Source organism: Adiantum capillus-veneris, chromosome 15 (genome assembly GCF_014529385.1).
Source record: "Adiantum capillus-veneris isolate H3 chromosome 15, ASM1452938v2, whole genome shotgun sequence".
Taxonomy (NCBI): domain Eukaryota; kingdom Viridiplantae; phylum Streptophyta; class Polypodiopsida; order Polypodiales; family Pteridaceae; genus Adiantum; species Adiantum capillus-veneris.
Genome location: NC_140945.1, coordinates 83,899,852 through 83,920,508, shown reverse-complemented (window position 1 = coordinate 83,920,508; position 20,657 = coordinate 83,899,852). Strand labels below are relative to the sequence as shown.

Here is a 20,657-nt window from a genome sequence, read left to right as displayed (position 1 = left end):
GAACTACAGCCGGTTCTTGCTTACAATGATCCGGGTGGTCGATGGATGGTGATACAATATATGTTGCATGATCAAGTGTATGAGGTGGGTGGCGTTTATGCGCACACGGCATCTGGGCACAGGGCTGTCTTGTGGCAAGATATTAGCTCTTACTCATGGACTTCGAATGCATTACTTTGTGGGGATTTCAATAATGCACCGAATATCTCTGACAATACTACTGGTCATTCTCATATGCTACGAACTGAGAGGCAAGCTTGGGATAATGTTAGTGCTTCTATGTACATGCAAGATCTGTGGACATGGTTACATCCTGATGTTTCAGGCTTCACTTTTCAGCATAATGTGCGCTCTTCTTACCATGCACGATTAGACCGCTGGTATTTAATGAATTCGCAACAGTATGATGACTTTGTCTGTGAGATGAAAATTGATCATACATTGATGTTATTTGATCATGCTCCAATTATTTTGACCTTGAATTCACAACAGTATGATGACTTTGTCTGTGAGATGAAAATTGATCATACATTGATGTTATCTGATCATGCTCCAATTATTTTGACCTTGCAATTCGGCCCGCCAACGTGTGATCAGCCTCTTCCTCGGAAGCGTCTACTGCATATGAATAATGCTCATCTTTCTCATGACCACTTTCGAGATATGGTTAATGAGGTCATTCCTCCACTTTGTGATCAGATGCATTATGACCCGGATACTGCATGGTATCGTTTTGTCATACGTATCCAATGCGTTATCCGGGATTATGGTAAGCAGTACATGCGCCAGTTGCACGGGGATGTTCATGAGGCAAAGTTGGTTTGTCAAAGTCTTCAAGAGTTGGCTGACTCAAGACCCTTATCGGCTTCACAAGAGGCCGCTCTTTGTCAGGCTCGTCTGTGCCTACGTCAGAATGATCAGCGCAAAATTGATAAATGGAAAACTCGCGCTCGCAAATGGGCTCTTATGGATAAAGGGTGTGCCAAACAATCCTTCAAACACCTGCATCATACTAGACAAACCCAAAGTATTAAGCGGGTTATGCTCCCCTCAGGCTCTTGGACTTCTACCAAACAGGAGCTTGCTGATGCTATGGTTTCTCACTACAATTCTATGTTTGCTGCTCCTCCCTCCGCCTCTACTGAGGCTCACCGATCGCGGCAATTATTGATCGCGGCAATTATTGTTATCTCCAGTGTAGCCAATCCTTTCACCAGAGGATGCTAATTGTCTTGAGGCAACATTTACGCTAGATGAGTTACACTTGGCCTTGCTTGCTCTTGGTAGATGGCGTTCACCTGGCTGGAATGGTCTCACAGTTGAATTCTTCATCTCGTTCTGGGATTCTCTCAAGGAGCCTCTGCTTCTCATGATGAATGCCGCTTGGGACACTCAGCAACTGCCGGAATCTTGGAAAGAGGGTCTTCTTGTATTGCTACCTAAACGCAAACTCTGCGAGCATTTTTCCCATTGGCGGCCTATTACCCTTATGCCCGTCATTTATAAGATTTTGGCCAAAATGATAGTACTTCACATCAAAGATTATCTTTTTACAGGTCTTCATCAAGCGCAATACGGATTTATCCCTCGTCGCCAAATAATGGACTATTTGGCCAATATCTTGGTGGGTATGGAATTTGCTAAGTATACACAACAGGATGTGCTGGTGATGCAAGTTGACATAGATAAGTCCTCTGGGATTATATTGCGGATGTCATGCAGTGTCTTGGATTTGGCCCAAAGTTAGTGCATATTGTGTATTTTTTATACGCTCGTAGTACGACCTTAGGGATCCTTGCAGGCGAAGTGACAGATTCTTGGTCTCTTGGATGCTCAGTTCGACAAGGCTGCCCGCTTAGTACCTTGTTATTTGCCATTGCTACCCACCCTCTGCTTTTACACTTGGATCACTTGATCTTCCAAGGCCGCCTTCATGGATTACATTTGCCTTCAGGCCAGAATTTCATTGGGCAGGCCTATGCAGATGACTCCTTGTTCACGCTCAAGAATACTCTAGAGGACATGCGCGAAATTATGCATGCGCTGGGCTTATTTGGTCTTGCTGCTGATCTTAAAGTTAACTTCTACAAGTCTAATCTCTTGCCTCTTCACGCACAAGCTTGGCATCAGCTTTTGTGGCCTGGTAGAGTCTCTCTCTGATGCGTAAGTCAAAAAAAAAGAGCCCAAGCACCTCTGATCCCCAAAGCACATGATCCAACACAATTGTCCAAAAGCATCACAAAAAAGGCAATGATACCTTCCTCGAGTCTTATGATAAATAGTACATAGGGATATAAAGTGCTCCTCTGACTCCACCCCCTGATAACACAGCTGGCATAAGGAGGCCATCTACCTTTCAATAAATGTTTTAGTACAACAATCAAATTCTCAGAGTCAGCCATCAACAGATTTGAGTCTTCAGCATGAAGGAAGCAATACAGAGCTCAGGTTTGGTGATGCATAGCCCTTTCACAGAAACCTAAATCTGTTCACAAAAACCAGGTTGTAGCACTCTTTAGCACCATGGAAAAAGTCAAAGAACCATACCTCTCAGCACCAATATGGATTGTCCCAAAGTGCTGGACTCCAGGTTCCTCACTCGTGTTTGGGCACACAGAAAAGTTTGGAAGCTTGTTTACAGCAACATTGAACTTTGTTGTTCCCTAGACAAATTACAGTAGAATGTTACCAGTCCAGATTACAGCAGATTACAGGAAAAAACGGTTTGTCTGAAGATGTTGAAATTAAATGCAATGAGAAAGCTATTGTCGAATACACAGCTAGCTCCTGTGTTTTTTATATCCTAAAAAAGCACAAAAGTAGGAAAGAAAGATATATGACCTAGCGCATGAGACCGCAACAAAGTATAACTGATAATGATGTCTCTCAGCATGAAAATATAACAAGAAATGAAGTACAATCGAACTAAATCCCTAGCTATCATAGAAATGGAAAAAGCTCTTAAATAACTCTAGAGCCTCGAGAAGGAGAGACCACTAAGAGATCGTGCATGCCAGCGATGATGGCTTGAATCGGCTAATGATGAGGAGCCAATATGCAAGGTCCCCATGGTCGCAAACACTTTGCTCTAAATATGGCCCTGTCCAATGTACTCCTCAACGAAATCTCTCTTAGCACGAGCACAACTAGTGCAGCCGGCCAGCCAAAACGAATCCTACAGGGGTGATAGCCTACGTGTGCCTCTCCCTTTTGGGCCGGCAACTGGCTGGCTGGCCGGTGTAGCCCACGCCCCACCTGTTCCAGCCATAGCTAGCGTCTGCTTCCCATCCAATCAGAGCGAAGCTCTTCAAAACAAAAGGACTTTTGGAGGGCTGGCCGGAGCAGTTGTGCTCAAGAATGCCAACCAACAGTGGAAGATTCCTGAGAATCCTTTTGTGGCTGGAGACTGGCCGCCCGGCACGTTGTGCTAGGGCTATCTGTGACGCCTGAGCTCCAATAAAGAGAGGCCAAGGCACCTCTGATCTTCAAAGCATACGATCCGACACAATGCTCCAAAGCCTTCACAAAAAAGGCAATGGTACATGCCTTGGATCTCGCAAGAGGCAGTACATTGGAATTTTGGCATACATATTGCTCCTCTTCCTCATGACGTCAATTGCAAGTGCATCCTTTTTTTTTTGGCACCAAAAGATCCTACTGTTAGTTTTTAAACTGACCCAAGGGCCACATCCCCCTACCAAGAAGGTACACTATACAAAACGAGGGAGATTCTTCCAAAATGAATGACACACGTACAACGGCGAAATCACAAGATGGGAGGTGGGAAGAGCCACATATGTGGCCTGTTGTGCCAATGAATGCCATGACCCACCGTTAAAAATGGTTGAGGCCGCCATAACAGAATGAAAGTGTGGTGTCATTTCAGCCCTGTCGGAGCTTCCCTGAAAGCAATCATACTGTAAGTGTGTGAATCAGCTTTAAAAAGAAAAAGCTTGCACAGTTTGTCACTGCGGGAGGCTTGGGTCAACCCTCAAAAATTCTGAACCATCCGGCCCACCATATGAACGATAGGCCAAGGTTGCTCAGTTCCCATCTTGCCCATCTCTCTCGTGTCCCTTCGCCACCGAGCAATTGGGCGCAAGGAACTGTTGAGGGCATCCTTTCTGGAGCCTACAAGATGCCCTCCTTCGTCCTCTAGCCAAGGACTAGCCTTGAACTCGGTGACAATGCTACCACCCTGCGTGAAAATTGTATCAGACAAAATGGAGACCATAATACGAAGGATCATGAGCCAAATCAGCTGTGCTTGTGGGCAGTCCCATAGGCCGTGTTGTTGGGTTTCTATGGGATACCCCTAGTGAAGCCAAACCAAAGGATGTCTATTGCGTGCTAGCAAGAACCCACTGTTGTGATGGTGCCTACACGGGGGGCCTACTGGGGAGATGAGGTTTTGGCAGATAGGCCACCATCTCGCACAAAGATGAAGTGGAGACTCTGTCACTTGGGTCATAGCTACTCTTTATTGCTGCTGATCATGAATGATCTAGCAGACCTCAAGTGTGACAAATTATGTTGTGTGCATTTTGGACACCTCGTGTTTTGTAAATTTGTTCATACACACATGACGATGTGTGTCTAAAGCATGTGTGACCTTGCTTGTTGTAAGTTTTTTAGCTTGCTAAAGCAAGCACATGTACATGCCCAGTAAGTTGCTTGACTAGCGCTAGCGGGCTTGTGTACCCTTTACTATGTTTTTTGAAATACTACTTATATATTAGTAAAACTCATGTACAAACTAAGTGAAGTTGAGCAAAACGTCAAAAAATTGTTGCAAGTTCTTGGTCGTTGGGTTCTCTTCTTGCTTTCTCATGCCAATGTTTGCCCTTGATTAGCCTACTTTGCATGTAGTCGTCCTATGGAAGCCTACAATTTGTCCCTTTTACACATAGTTGCGTGCAATTTGGGATTTAGTCATGTTCAGCACTTTGTTGCTAAGATTGCAAAGAATTTTTTAAGTTTGAGCTGCCAAATCTTTAAAGTGTCCCTTTTGGAGTTGTGATTTAAAAGATACAGTCTGTCTCCCACAGTGTACAGGTTATGGCAGCTCGCAGGCAATTTGGTGAAGAGAAAATTGTGGAAGCCTACATGTTTTGTGGGGTATGTACACTTTGAGATTGTGGTTTTAAAGAGGGAATCGGTGAAGTGGTAAGCTCTTTTCCTCGAATGCATCGGCTGGTGTATGTTGTAATTCTGTGCTTGCACAAAGTGTTTCCTAGCTTCCATGGTGATCTTTTGGGTGGATGTTAATAAATTCCCAAGGGATCACATGCTTTTGTGTTGAGGGTTATTAGGCTTTCTTTTCATGTGTTTTGTGGTTTTGAATTCTAGTGTTGCTCATTGTTGGGAGATATTGCTATGGAGGTGCCCTAGTTTCGTTTGCCCTACAACATGAAAGTTGCCTAGTCGGTCATACACTACCTACCGGTGGTAATAGGCTCATTGATCCTACCTCACAAAGTAGGGCCTTGCCAGAGAATGAAGACCGGATCTATAGAAGAATCCTCAAACAAAGTACGAAAATACAACAGCCATGCAACCGCGTTGCATGTCACAAAGCCTTCATAAATGCCAACACTGGTAAGCAAACAACAGTCCGCACGCAAAATCAGTTGTACATATGGGCATATCCAAAAGCAATGGCATAGGGATGACTCTTGTTGTGTAGTAACTAGCTGAAATCTCGAGGCTGTGTAGTAACTCGCTTCTCGAAGAATTTCAGGTTCTACATGAATGCTTGACAGAGAATTTCACAAATACCATGAAATCTTGGGAAGGTGCTTTGCCTTCCACAAAATCTCTCCCTAACGTCAATGTGCTCAATGTGCAGTAGTATTATCCTTCCCTAGAAAAATGCCTTCTACACACCAATGGGTCAATTATCATCTTAAAAGACAAACAATGCCGGGTGTTTTCTTCGGTGCCAGAGGATTCTATGAGATCCTCCTTTCTAATGTAAATGCTAAAAATCAGTGTCGTCTACTTTCTATAGCACGAATGATTCGTGTCTTGCTTTGATCACTAACAAAAGACTATCATAAAGGATGTCCCTCAAAAAAATTCTTCAAAAGTTTACACCAATCCAAACAAAATGAATGAATTAAGCGGGTCAAGCTAGAATCTAGAGAGTGAGACGTGTAATAAGAGACGGCTCTATGAAGCATTCTCGGCCCACTATAGAACTTTATCTCCTTCAGTCCCAGACCAACATGTTTTTTTTTTTCTGAGAAAAAGATCCTTCTAGTAGTTAATGAAAACTGCCCGTAGGGCTACAACCACCTCTGCAAGAGAGGGCTACAACAAACATGATAGGGAGACTCTCCCCAATGAAAGAACAGCAAATATACAATGAGGCTAAATCAAGAGATGGGAGGAGGGAAGAGCCACACAGGTGGTCGTTAGTGCCATCTGAGCACACCCTGTACACTAGTGAAGAAAGGCCCAGGGCTCTAGAGTCGAAGGAAAGCCTCGCAGTGCCCCCGCATGCGGTCGGAGCTGCCCTGTAGTCCCTCTAGCTGTCCTCTGAGAGTATGGATCAGCTCTAGCCAAAAGTCACAAACAGTCTCTGTTGGTGGCACAGAACGAGCCTCAAAAATGCGGAAAAAGCGGGCCCGCGAGATGAACCAAAGTGTCAGGCCACTGATGAGCTCCCAACACTCCTCTCTCTCACTACACCACTCCTGTGGAGTAAGCTCTGTAGCAGGCTGGAGTGTAGGTCGCCCCCCCTGTTTCACTATCATCCTGCTGGTGGAAGATAGCTCAAATTGAAGTGCCGGGCCCGTGAGGGTCGACCAAGCCGCTGCCCCCAAGTGTACTGTCAAGCCATGGAGAGAGTAGGCATCAGCCGAATACCTCGTAGCCACACCTGCTAGGCCGAGGGACAGTCCCAAAGACAATGACGCTGACTCTCCACCAAATGGTCACAGGCTGCACATGCGGCCGAGAGACCACTATGCACAAGCCAGCTCCCTATTGCTGTAGCTTTGTGTGCAACCAACAACTGAAACAAAGTGACGCGCCTCGGCTGTCTGGAGTCCCACAGCCTCTGCCAAAAGGCTGCCAAGAACTCGACTGTGAGGTCCTCCTCCTGCCAATGACGTGCTGCAGCGGGGCGGGCCTCTCTCTGTGCTGCAAGTATATGACATCCAAGCCGAAAAGTGTACTGAAAGAAGGGGACTCCTGGGCGATCTGCAGAAGAAAGGGGGCCCTCCATAGCCACTCACCAGGATCCCACTGTACTCGTGCCAGTGGACAACCATCCCAAGCCCATAGCCTCCAGCGTCCAGTCTCAAGAGCTGCTGGGTCAGAGTCTATGACGCAAGTCCTCCCACAGATGCCCACAACTCGGATCCTCTGGAAACAGCACTCTGCTACCTCCGGGGCCTCTACTGCAACTCGTCGTAATCGTCCACCACCTTGAAGCTCGAAGAACAGGGCTGGGACGTCTCTGAGCAGGCCCTGACTGAAATGAGAACCTCCAGTCGTGTGAAGGCTCCCATCCACCGGGGTGCTACTGCCTCGAGAGGCGTGAGCCACTCTGCTGGAACTGACTCTGAGATGTCCTGACACATGCTCTGCACCCCTCTCATGCCTTGTAGCTGGAAACCCTGCACCTCCTCTGACAAACCTATGAACTCTAGCCAGTCACCTAGAGAGCGCGCTGGACCTGCTGCCATGGGACCCCAGGAAACATAAGGCCGACTACCAACCAAGTGGCCTCTGTGAGTGCTAACCATGGGGTTCCAGACGAGGGGCTGCCGTAGGCACTCCTCCGTGCACGTCGACTGTCTCTGCTCCAGGCCACGCCGTAAGAGCTCCCAAGATCGAAGCAAACTCACAGCGAAGCGGTCCTCCAGTCTCCTGCTCAAACCAACTCGGCGCATCTATGTAAAGATCCATCTGGTCGAAGGTTGCCAAGGGCGTCCTGACTGAGGCACCCTAGCACAAAGCCTCTGTAGCAAGAACTCCTTCCAGAGCTCCTCACCTGGAAGAAGTCCTCTGACTATGAACTTCCCAAGAAGGGCTCTGCTCTGCTGTGCTGGATCAGTGATGCCAAGCCCTCCCTGAGAACAAGGAAGCGTGATGACCAACCAAGCCACCTTGGCTCGGGCTATCTGAGTGTCACATCCTGACCAAAGGAAGTTCCTCATCAGCCTCTCTACCTGGCTGATACAAGAACTCGAGAAGATCCAGCAAGAAGTGATGTACCACATAGTCGCCAACAGCACCTGGTTGGCAACTACTACTCTACCAGCCAGCGAAAGTCGTGCTGAGCTCCAATGTAACAGCTTTCTCCTGATGGACAGGAGAAGAGGAGCAATCTGCTGCTTGGGAGAAGTCCAAACCAACCTGACAACCCAAGTACCGAACTGCAGTCCCTGGGGGAATCCACCTAAAACCCTCTCCTGGTATCCAATCTGGCACAGGAGCACTACCAACCGAGAAAGCCACTGTCTTTCTGTAGTTGATCAGTGCGCCCGATGCACAAACAGAAGGTCTCCAAAGCCTGCTCACATCTCTGAAGATTGGCCTCCTGGCCATCTAAGTACAAGGCTGAGTCGTCGGCAAACTCAGCGTCCAGTAGCTCATGTCCCCGAATAGGGAGTGCTAAGCCCCGTAAACCAACCTGCTAAGACACCAAAAATCTGCTCATCGCCTCCGCATAGAACAGAAAGAGAAAGAAGGCAAGAGGACAACCCTGTCTGACCGAGCGTGTGAGCATGAAGCGCTCACCTCTCCCTCCTGCCAAAAGCACCTGACTGTGAGCCTGTCTGTACAAAGCTGACACCCCTCTGATCCAAGCATCTGAGAAGCCCATCCTACATAGAGTGCCCTCTAGAAAGTCCCAGTCAACTCTGTCGTATGCCTTCTCAAAATCGAGAAGAAGAATCACAAGGTCCTCACCAAGGAGCCGTGCCAGGGCAAAAGCCTCCCAGAAAGTGAAGATGTTGTCAACAATACTGCGTTCCTTGACAAAACCTGTCTGAGTCCCATGTATAAGGCTCTCCAAAAGTGGCTGAATCCTCAAACTCAGAGCCTTGGCAAGAATTTTGTAGGCTAAGTTGAGGATGGTGATGGGGCGCCACTGTCGAATCTCATCCAAGGAGCCACCCTCCTTGGGAATGAGGTAGATCAGGCCCTCACTCATGCTGTCAGGCATCACTCCTATGTGCAAGATGTACTTAAAAGCAATACAAAGATCTGGGCCAAGCAAGTCCCAGTACTCCAAGAAAAAGCTGGGAGTCAACCCATCCTCACCTGGACAGCTACCACGAGGGAGGGCCGTATTGGGATTGATGCAAGCCTTTATGCAAAAAGCACTTGAGCCGGTTAGCTAGCATTTTTGCCATTAATTTATGCACCACAGGCATGAGTGTAATAGGCCGCCAATGAGGGAATTCTTCACACAATGCATGCTTAGGTATCAGCTTGAGCAAACCTTCTTTCCAAGAGGAGGGCAATTCCTGTTGTTCCCAGGCTGTATTCATCATGAACAATAGAGGCAACTTCAAATAATCCCAGAAAGACAAGAAAAATTCCACAGAGAGACCATCCCAACAAGGAGCTCTCCATCGACACAAATCAAGCAAGCTGGCATGCAATTCCGACTCGGTGAAATCAGCTTCCATGTCTTGAGCCTGCCGCATCGAAAGGATGGGAGTAACATGTGATAGATACATGACACACGCTTGGCAAGCCTCTCTTGAGAGAGAAGAAGGGGCCGCAAAAATCTTGCCTTAATAAGAATGATGGGCTAGTGCTAACTCTTGTAAAGTGGAGGTCCACTCCCCTGACGGCAATTTAACTCTCCGTATAGCTTGAGACTGCCTGGAGTGATGCAAATGCTGGAAAAATTACTTAGGAGAACATCCTTTATCTGCAAAAGCCTGTTGTCGAGCTCAAATCTGTCATTTGGCCAATTTCCTCTCATCATTGTGCCGTAACATAGCACGAGCAGAAAACAACTCAGTCACTTGAGTGTCAGTAAGAGAAGTTCGCCAAGTGCATCAATTTGCTACAAGCATCCTTTGCCTGATTAACCTGTTCCCTTAATTGTGACAAATAATCCCTGCCATAATCCTGGATAACACATTGAACACGTATAACAAAGCGGAACCAGGCTATGTCCATATCAACATACATCTGGGAGATCAAAGGCAGGATGATATCCACAATCATAGCACGAAAAGGCTCATGCTTGAGATAAGCATTATTGACACGCAGAAGCATCTTCTTGGGTAGGCAATCATTGACATCAAAGGAGCCAAATCAAAGTTTCAAGCATACAAGAAAATGATCGGAAATACACATGCATAATCAATCCTCATCTTGCATACAAAGTCATCATATTGTTGCATGTGAAAAAGATACCAGCGATCCAGCCGAGCACGATACATAGATTGAGCATTATGTTGAAAAGTGAATCCTGGATCACTCGCATGCTATAAAGGCCACAAGTCAAGCCCATTACAGGTCGACATAAATTGATCCCATGATTGCCGTTTTGTATGAAGCATGTGAGAATGCCCAGTAGTGTTATCCGCAAGGTTTGGTGCATTATTAAAATCCCCACAGAGAAATGCATTGGAACACCAACAATAAGAGGAGATAGCACTCCACAACCGTGCCCTATTTGCAAAAGCTATGTATGCATATAAGCCTCCAAATTTGAAAACTTCCCCATTAACAATACATTGGATGACCATCCATCTCCCAACCGGATCATTGAAAAGCAAGGTTGGGAAGAGTTCTTGTTGAACAAGCATAAGCACGCCAAGATAGCCAGTTGATCCTGCATAAACTATCCAGTAGCCCGCAAAGTAAGAAGTTTGTCCTGCAAATTGATGATGATTATGCTCCTAAAGAACCACAATGTCCGCTTGACATGTATGTACAGACTGCCAGGTTAGCCGCCACTTGTCGTGATTGCATAACGCACGCACATTATAGGAGATGCAATTCAAAGAACTATGCATTCTGATATGGGTATATACAATGGGCGAGGAAACAAGAAAATGGGAGAAAACTCAAGTACCACTGTCCATCGACACATCCTTCCCAGCTGCAGGCACCTGAGGAGGTGGGTCAAGCCCTGGACCCAGATGATTGAAAATGAAGGCACCTTGCGATGAAGAGACTTCGCCTGTAACAACTTCTTTGAAAGAGCGGACCACCTTGTCCCAAGCTTCAGCCAAAGTAGTGTTGTCATTACAAGGGAGTTTTTTCTGAGCAACATTCTTCAAAGGGGACACATAATTACGAGAGGATGCCAGAACACGGGCTATAGCAGCTTTAACGGGTTTCTTGGGCACCATCCAAGTTTGGGAGGTTGAAACCTATTCTTTGCCTTTGTCTTAAATATTTGGAGGAACAAAAAGTGCACATAATTGTAATTGTTTCCTTTTGCCTTTATTGGCCCCGACTGTCGGAGAGGAGGCTAAAGCACCTTTGGTTTGAATCTCAGCAGAAGATTTCGAAGTTGAGTGAGGTTGAGGAGTAGGAACAGCTGAAGACGGTGGTTGCAGGTTTGTTTCCGGACATTCGGACTGCATATGACCAAATTTGCAACATCGGAAGCAAGAATTCACAAATTTGCCCCATTTAAGCTTAAATGGACACTTGCCAACCACTGCATCCCTTGAATCGATTGAAATACCTGCAAGGGTGGGGATATCTGTGTCCCACAGAATACAAAAACGGTTTGTGTTTGCGTCCAGCTTAGGAGGGCAAATGATTTTGCCTAGCTGAGCAGCCAGCAAAGGAAGAAAGTGACGCCAAGTGCGAGGAAAATCGACCACCTCAACCCAGACGGGACACTTGTGACGAATGAGACTTTGATAGTCCTTGGTGAGAGCCCAGGGCAGTACATGAGTCATCAGCGTATTGAAGAAAAGAGGAGACATTTCAAGCAAAGCATCCCGAGCATCCATGTCGGCCAGAAGGACTTCATAGAACCCTCGCGCACCAAAGTAAACCCCTCAGACAACTTGCCGTTTAAGTAGGAAATTAACCCATTGGCCCACATCCTATGCCATAGGCATTCTTCCCAGGAAAAAAAGAATCACCGCTTTAAGTGCATATTGAGCAACAGAACCCATAAGCTCCTGTATAGGGATGCGCACTTCCATGACGGGAGAGGATCCTTCCCAGGCTTGCCGTGCATCCTCAAAGTCCTCATGCAAACATTCTTTGATAACGCTTAAAGCATCCATATCCGAGGATTCCATAGCTTTGCGGCGCACGCACACACACACACACACACACACACACTCTTTTTTGGTGTTTTCATGTTTGACTCTGGCACGCCACAGTTGTTTGTAAATTTGCACGCTTTTCCTCTCTCTGCTAGTCCCGAAACAGCTGAGCCTTGAAGAGTTTCAATAGGCAAGACACGTGTTCACTGTTGGGCTCCAATCCCCCCAAATCGGCTGCACAGGATGCAGGTCTGCTGTAGGCAGGATGCTATGCGCACGCGCGCGCAAGCAGTGCAGAATATTGATTTCCCATTGCGCGCTAGTGCACTGAGGGCTTAGAGGGCGCAGTCGTGCAAGGCAAACAAGGCGCACAGGGGCAGACAGGTCATGCGCTTGATTCGTACGCATCTTACTCACACCACCATACACAAACTCACAGAGGATCGACCTACATACAGATTATATACAGATGCATACACTTACCTTGGGGTTCTACTCACTGGGGCGAGGTTTTCTTTGGGGAGGGCAGCAGAGACTAGACTGACTACAGCTTATGCGGCCTTCAGAGGCTTGGAGAGGATGTGTTCGGACCTTCTATAGGCCAAGATGGTTGGAGACGTATGCTGTGGCCCTTGGTATCTATGATCTCTCGATTGATAAGAGCCAAGGCCACCGTACCCCACGCTATCATTCGAGCAGAGCTAGCTGCCCGTCCTATGGAGATTGAGGGGCTTACCAGATCAGTCTCCTTTGTGCTTAGCTTGTGGGATACTACTAGAGACAAATATGCTAGACTGGCCCTTGAGTCTTCCAGACAGTTAGCTCTTCAGGGGGACACTTCATGCTGGTATGCACAGATGACCTCATGGTTTTATATGCATGGCTTCACCATGGACAGGCTGCTCCCTTTCCAGTACTCTCTTCAGATACCCTCGATGTCTCTTAGACAGGTGGAGATTACTAGACTCATTTAACAGGACCTGATCCAACTGGATACCAAGAGGACATGGATAGAGCCGCCACAACAGTTGGGCAAGAAGATGGCTTTCTATAGAGAGCATCTTCTCCACCTCACAGGAGATGGGTTTGTGACTCGACCCAGCTACATGGATACACATATGTCTCATTGTTTACGGTGTGCCATTGGTCAGATACGCACATCCTCACATCAGCTAGAGATTGAGACTGGTAGATTCAGAGGGATACCAGCAGACAACAGGATATGCCACTTATGCCAGCTAGAGCCAAAGACAGACCTGCATTACATATGTCGTTGCACAGTGTACTATGAGATTCGGGGCTGTTTCCACTGCTTATTCAGAGAAGGTTTCGGTCCTTTCTCTAGGGTCATGAGTTATGAGGATCAGAGATGTCTTAGGCTATATCTACTTGAGTTACACAGATACAAAGACACTTTACTGGGGAGAGCTACAGAGACTGGAGCTACAGAGATCGAGACGGCCACGATTGAGGAGAGCGGCTACACAGCATCGACGGAGACTACAGCAGAGGATTCGAGCAATACTCTCTCGACATCAGAGTGCAGATGAGGATGGATTCTAGTAGTAGTAGTATTTGTGTTCTAGTCTTTTTGTACCCAGACATGGTATCAGATTCACTATTTTGTAACAGATTGGTCTCATAGGTCATTTTGGCCTTTTGAAGACGTTAATATAACATTTCATTTCATTTCTCTATACGCATAAAGTTGTTTTACCTTGCAAGTGTTTACATACTAGACATCCATGCTTTCATAGAAAAGCTCAACATTTTATAACAAATATACAACCCTTTACCGAGACAATTTAAGCAACATACGCTTCAATCGGTGATTCCTCCTGAGCAAGTCCCGAACTTGAAGAGGTTGGGAATTGCGGGCTCGTTGCTGCTCCTGCGCGCTCCCCTCCCACCCCGCCTGCTCCTGCTCCCCCTTGCCATAGTCCCCCCTTCGCCTTCGCCCTCGCGCTGCCCCCTTGAGCGCTGCCCCTTGCCTGCGCGCTGTCTGTCCGCGAGCGTTGCTGAGCTTGCACCCAGCCTGCGCGCAGCCCAGCCAGAGTGCAGCCCCGCCCGTTGCACCCCTCTTGCTCGCTGCCCGCTGCCCTCGCCTCTCCAGCCCCTTATCCTCATGCCCCCCGCCCCCCCTCCGAAGGCCTCGCTTGAATTGCCTGGCAGTGGATTCTTCTTGCCGAGCTCTCAAGCGTTAGCCTTCTCGTCCGCCCTTCTCCTTTAGAGCAACAAACACTAATGGAGGCTCATGCTCCACCTCAGAGGGACTCCTCCAAAGCCCCCTCGCCCTACTCCGCTGAGCCCACCATTCGACTTGCTCTTTCACCGATAGAGCAAGCGAGCCTAGCCGCAGAGGTAGAGCATTTGCAAGCGACCTCGGTCATTTGCAAGATTCTCGGCACCCGACCCAGCAGAGGAGAGCTGCGTGACCTTCTCCAGGCCCGCCTTCTCGCAGAGGTGGGCAAGATCTTGGATGTCCAGATTCTCAGACGGGGGTACTACCAGATCGAGTTCGAGACCTCCGAGATGGCTTCCAAGGTCATAGCTATTAGTCCACTGGCCATCCGAGCATCACGCGCCCACTTTCGACAATGGCGACATGGCTTTGACCCGACTTCGGATGTGCTAGTACAGGAGGCAGACATCCCCATCTCAGTCTGCTTTCCGGGTTTACGGAGGGAGTACCTACCACTTCTTTCCAGGATTGGCTCCGCCATCGGGACTGTCCTAGAGACACCTCGTATGGCAGCATCAGTAGCTGCCAAGGCGGCCGGCATCCCCTCAGTTCGAGTTTTGGTCAGAGACACCCACACGCTCCCGAAGGTCATCCTTCTGCCGCGGGTGAGTGGGGGTTGGTTTAGACAGAGTGTGGAGTACTCGGGTCTCCCGAACTAGTGCTTCATTTGCAGACAGATAGGCCACCTAGCGAAGGCCTGTCCACGGAGGAGGCCACGACCTGCACCTCAGCCTCAGCCCCAGCCTGCCAAGGCTGGGCTGCAGCCACAGCCAGCGGCACAGAGCACAGATTCAGAGTCACCCTCCGAGCCTGGGGCTCCAGCGGAGGAGGGGTGGCAACAGGCCCGTGGCCTTCGACGCACTTAATGAATGGCTCCAATCAAAATCAATGTCGGAAAGACATTTATTACAATCAATGGTTACAAAAATGATGAGTGTGAGCAAAAATGTCTCTTTCGCCCCACCCCGCTTTTCCTCCCCTCCGCGCCCCCCCCCCCCCCCAGCTCCTTCTCCCGCCCCTCCTGCTCCAATTCCACGGTCGACTTAGGAGACTGGTCCCTCGCCGGCGGCTAGGAGATCTCTTGGCAACGCCTTTGCCACGAGTCGCCTAGCGAGAGAGGGTCAGCCCTTCTTGCGGTGCCCTCTGCAGATTCAGACATCTTCCCTTGCAGCTATCCCTCGTGGTCTGACGAGCATTGACCTCCGACGCCGCTCGGATTTCTTTAACTACGGGTTCACTCGCTTTCTCGGCGATTCCGCAGCAGACCATGAGGCAGCCTGCTTCAGGGTCCATGCTTTGTTCCTCGCCGCTCGGGGGACAGAGACCTTGGACTGAGCAATTGGTTTCTCCTTCCCCCTCTATGGTAGGACTGAGACTAAGCGGTCACTCGACTCAGTGGTGGGATGGCTGCATACACAGGTTCTCGAGTTCTCTCACATCATGAAAGAACTTGGAGTTACAGATTTGCTGCAGACTTTGTGGACACTAGCCAAGTTTGCGGTGACACCCCCAGACTTAGCAGGATGTAGGCACATTGTGGTGTACTTTTTTGTTGATACGCAGTCTTTGCCTTGCTATGTATACATTCATGAGGACTCCTGGATAGAGGAGGTTGCTTTACGCACGGCTCGCTCTGCTTGGGCTTGGGCTAGGCACTCACAACAGTCTCGCCTATCTAGAGGACGCTCGGATGCGGATTACTCCCCATCCAAGCTGGCCTCAAAGATAGCCCGTCTTGCTATTGCGGCAACATCTGTTCTCTCTCGCTCCCCATGAGGATCGTCTCATGGAACGTGTAGGGACTAGGTGGGCCCCAGTTTCAACGACAGCGGGGCCGATTGCGTCAGGAGCTTCAGCGTTGCCTTGTGGGAGGAGAGATTGATCTCCTTATGCTACAAGAGCACCATCTGTCTGAGAGCCGCATTCGGCGATGTGGTCAGATTTTGCGTGGACGATATGATACCTTTTGGTCAGCTGCTTTTGGACCTGGAGGCATCCAGCATGGGGTATGTATGACTATTGCGGACTCATTGCAGCAGGCCATTGTGGGCAGAGGGATTATTGTGCCAAGCAGGGCTCAGTGGATTACTATGCAGGTTCAGGGTGGCCTTGTGCGCTTCCTGAACATCTATGCACCCAATGTGGCGAGTGCTCCTGCAGAGTTTTGGTCACAGATTGTTGAGTCTTTGCCACAGGCTGACCATTGGTGTGTAGGAGGGGACTTCAACATGTTGGAGGACCCTTCTAACAGGATTGGAGACAGCCATGCTACTGTGCATGGAGTAGAGTTAGCAGCCTGGGAGAGGTTGTGTATGACTTTGAGGGTCTCAGATACATGGCAGCACTCTGGCTTTGTGAGGCCTCCAAACAGTCTTGCCTTCTCTAGGTCGGACCGCAGAGTGGGAAGAGTAAATCTATCGCGGATAGATCGCTTCTACACTAGTGACTTGGGGGGATCAGTGGCATCCTGGCAGGGACATCCTTCTCGGACCATGCACCAGTGATCCTCACAGTGGCAGACAGGCAGAGGAGTGGGAGCACGATGCTTCGCATCCCAGAGCGGGTCTTGTTGGACTGAGCACTCAGAGAGAGGGTAGAGGCTCTTTGGACAGAGGGCATGGACAGCCAGGCTCTACCTACAGACAGAGTGGCCTTAGGCCTAGCTCAGCTTAGCCACTTTTTTCTCCAGGAGTCCCTGGCTCAACCGGTTGCAGCGAGAGAGGAAGAGCAGCGTCTCAGACGAGGCATTGATTCACTACAGAGGATGCAAGAGCAGCATCCAGACAGTCCATGGTTGGAGGAGCAATTACAGCAAGCTCAACAGGAGCTTGCTTGCACAAAGGAGAGGCGTCATGAGTTTGCCTTTCACCGACAGGCATCTTAGTGGACTCAGGTGGGAGACAAAGTGATAGGTGCTTTTTTTAACACAGGGACCTCGACACTCGCAGGCCAAGGTCAATCAGTTGAGGAGACCAGATGGGTCAGCTGTTTGTGAGCCCGAGGATATGCGTGCACTTGCTACTGACTTTTACCGTGAGTTACTGTCGGCTGAGCCCCAGTCAGAGCGGCAAGATGCATGCAGGGAGCAGGTTTGGGCACAGATGCCTTGTCTTGTGACTGAGGAGATGCGCCAGAGGCTAGAGATGCCTCTTCAACTTGAGGAAATGCACACGGCTCTTACGGCCCTCCCTCGTGGTAGCTGTCCAGGTGAGGATGGGCTGACTCGCAGCTTCTTCTTGGAGTACTGGGACCTGCTTGGCCCAGATCTTTGTAGTGCCTTTCAGTACATTCTGCACACAGGAGTGTTGCCGGATAGCATGAGTGAGGGCTTGATTTACCTCATTCCCAAGGAGGGTGGCTCCTTGGATGAGATTCGACAGTGGCGCCCCATCACCATCCTCAACTCAGCCTACAAAATTCTTGCCAAGGCTCTGAGTTTGAGGATTCAGCCACTTTTGGAGAGCCTTATACATGGGACTCAGACAGGTTTTGTCAAGGAACGCAGTATCGTTGACAACATCTTCACTTTCTGGGAGGCTTCTGCCCTGGCACGGCTCCTTGGTGAGGACCTTGTGATTCTTCTTCTCGATTTTGAGAAGGCATACGACAGAGTTGACTGGGACTTTCTAGAGGGCACTCTACGCAGGACGGGCTTCTCAATTGCTTGGATCAGAGGGGTGTCAGCTTTGTACAGACAGGCTCACAGTCAGGTTCTTTTGGCAGGAGGTAGAGGTGAGCGCTTCATGCTCACACGATCGGTCAGACAGGGTTGTCCTCTTGCCCCCTTTCTCTTTCTGTTCTATGCGGAGGCGATGAGTAGATTTTTGGTGTCACAACAGGTGGGCCTAAGGGGCTTAGCACTCCCTATACGGGGAGATGAGCTTCTGGACGCTGATTTTGCCGACGACTCAGCCTTGTACTTAGAGGGCCAGGAGGCCAATCTACACAGATGTGAGCAGGCTTTGGAGACCTTCTGCTGTGCATCGAGCGCACTGATCAACTGGAGAAAGACAGTGGCTTTCTCGGTTGGCAGTGCTCCTGTGCCAGATTGGATGCCAGGAGAGGGTTTCAGGTGGATTCCTCCAAGGACTGCAATTTGGTACTTGGGTTGTCAGGTTGGTTTGGACTTGTCCCCCGAGCAGCAGATTGCTCCTCTTCTCCTGTCCATCAGGAGAAAGCTGTTACATTGGAGCTCAGCACGACTTTCGCTGGCTGGTAGAGTAGTAGTTGCCAACCAAGTGCTATTGGCGACTATGTGGTACATCACTTCTTGCTGGATCTTCTCGAGTTCTTGTGTCAGCCAGGTAGAGAGGCTGATCAAGAACTTCCTTTGGTCAGGTCGTGACACTCAGATTGCCAGAGCCAAGGTGGCTTGGTCGGTCATCACACTTCCTTGTTCTCAGGGAGGGCTTGGGATCATTGATCCAGCACAACAGAGCAGAGCCCTTCTTCGGAAGTTCGTCGTCAGAGGACTTCTTCCAGACGAGGAGCCCTGGAAGGAGTTCTTGCTGCAGAGGCTTCGTGCCAGGGTGCCTCAGTCAGGAGGCCCTTGGCAACCTTCGACTAGATGGATCTTTACAGAGTTACACCGAGTTGGTTTGAGCAGGAGACTGGAGGACCGATTCGCTGTAAGTTTGCTTCGATCTTGGGAGCTCTTACGGCGTGGCCTAGAGCAGAGACAGCCGACTTGCACGGAGGAGCGCCTACGGGGCCGCCCCTCGTGTGGAACCCCATGGTTAGCACTCAGAGAGGCCACTTGGTTGGGAGTCGGCCTCATGTTTCTTGGGGTCCCATGGCAGCAGGTCCAGCGCGCTCTCTAGGTGACTGGCTAGAGTTCACAGGTTTGTTAGAGGAGGTGCAGGGTGTCCAGCTACAGGGCATGCGAGGGCTGCAGAGCATGTGTCAGGATATCTCAGAGTGAGTTCCAGCTGAGTGGCTCACGCCTCTCGAGCCAGTAGCACCCCAGTGGATGGGAGCCTTCACACGACTGGAGGTTCTCATTTCAGTCAGGGCTTACTGAGAGACTGTCCCAGCCCTGTTCTTCGAGCTTCGGGGTGGGGGACGATTACAGCGAGTTGCAGTAGAGGCCCCGCACGTAGCAGAGTGCTGTTTTCAGAGGATCCGAATTGTGGGCATCTGTGGGAGGACTTGCGTCATAGACCCTGACCCAGCAGCTCTTGAGACCGGACACTGGAGGCTATGGGCTTGGGAGTGTTGTCCACTAGCACGAGTACAGTGGGATCCTGGTGAGTGGCTATGGAGGGACCCCTTCTCTTTTGCAGACCGCCCAGGAGTCCCCTTCTTTCAGTACACTATTCGGCTTGGACGTCATATACTTGCAGCACAGAGAGAGGCCCGCCCCGCTGCAGCACGTCATTGGCAAGAGGAGGGCCTCACAGTCGAGTTCTTGGCAGCCTTTTGGCAGAGGCTGTGGGACTCCAGACAGCCGAGGCGCGTCACTTTGTTCCAGTGGTTGGTTGCACACAGAGCTATAGCAGTAGGGATCTCGCTTGTGCACAGTGGTCTGTCGGCCGCATGTGCAGCCTGTGACCAGTTGGTGGAGAGTCAGCGTCACTGTCTTTGGGACTGTCCCTCGGCCCAGCAGGTGTGGGCCGTGGCTACGAGGTATTCGGCTGATGCCTACCCTCTCCACGGCTCGACAGTACACTTGGGGGGCAGCGGCTTGGTCCACCCTCACGGGCCCGGCACTTCAGTTTGAGCTATCTTCCACCAGCAGGATGATAGTGATGCAGGGGGGGCAACTTACACTCCAGCCTGCTACAGAGCTTACCCCACAGGAGTGGTGCAGTGAGAGAGAGGAGTGTTGGGAGCTCATCAATGGCCTAGCTCTCTGGTTCGTCTGGTGGGCCCGCTGTTTCCGCATCTTTGAGGCTCGCCCTGTGCCACCAGCAGAGACTGTTCGTGACTTTTGGCTAGAGCTGATCCATACTCTCAGAGGACAGCTTGAGGGACTACAGGGCAGCTCCGACCGCATGCGGGAGCGCCACGAGGGTTTCCTTTGACTCTGGCGCCCTTTGACCTTTCTACACCATAGTCCAGGGGGTGCTCAGATGGCACTACTGTCCACCTGTGTGGCTCTTCCCTCCTCCCATCTCTTGATTTAGCCTCATTGTATATATGCTGCTTTTTCATTGGGAGAGTCTCCCCATCATGCTTGTTGTAGCCCTCTCTTGCAGAGGTGG

The 20,657-nt window shown here is 49.7% G+C and overlaps 1 protein-coding gene across 2 annotated transcripts in view; it reads right to left on the bottom strand.

The window, feature by feature from the left end:
* Positions 1-20,657, bottom strand: part of LOC147440985 (FAD/NAD(P)-binding oxidoreductase family protein) — a 189,514-nt gene that overhangs the window by 97,442 nt on the left and 71,415 nt on the right. For both annotated transcript variants that reach the window (XM_086482763.1, XM_086482764.1), the window contains exon 12: positions 2,548-2,663. In XM_086482763.1, the coding sequence (XP_086338889.1) occupies positions 2,548-2,663 (116 nt within the window). The remainder of the gene's footprint in view (positions 1-2,547; positions 2,664-20,657) is intronic.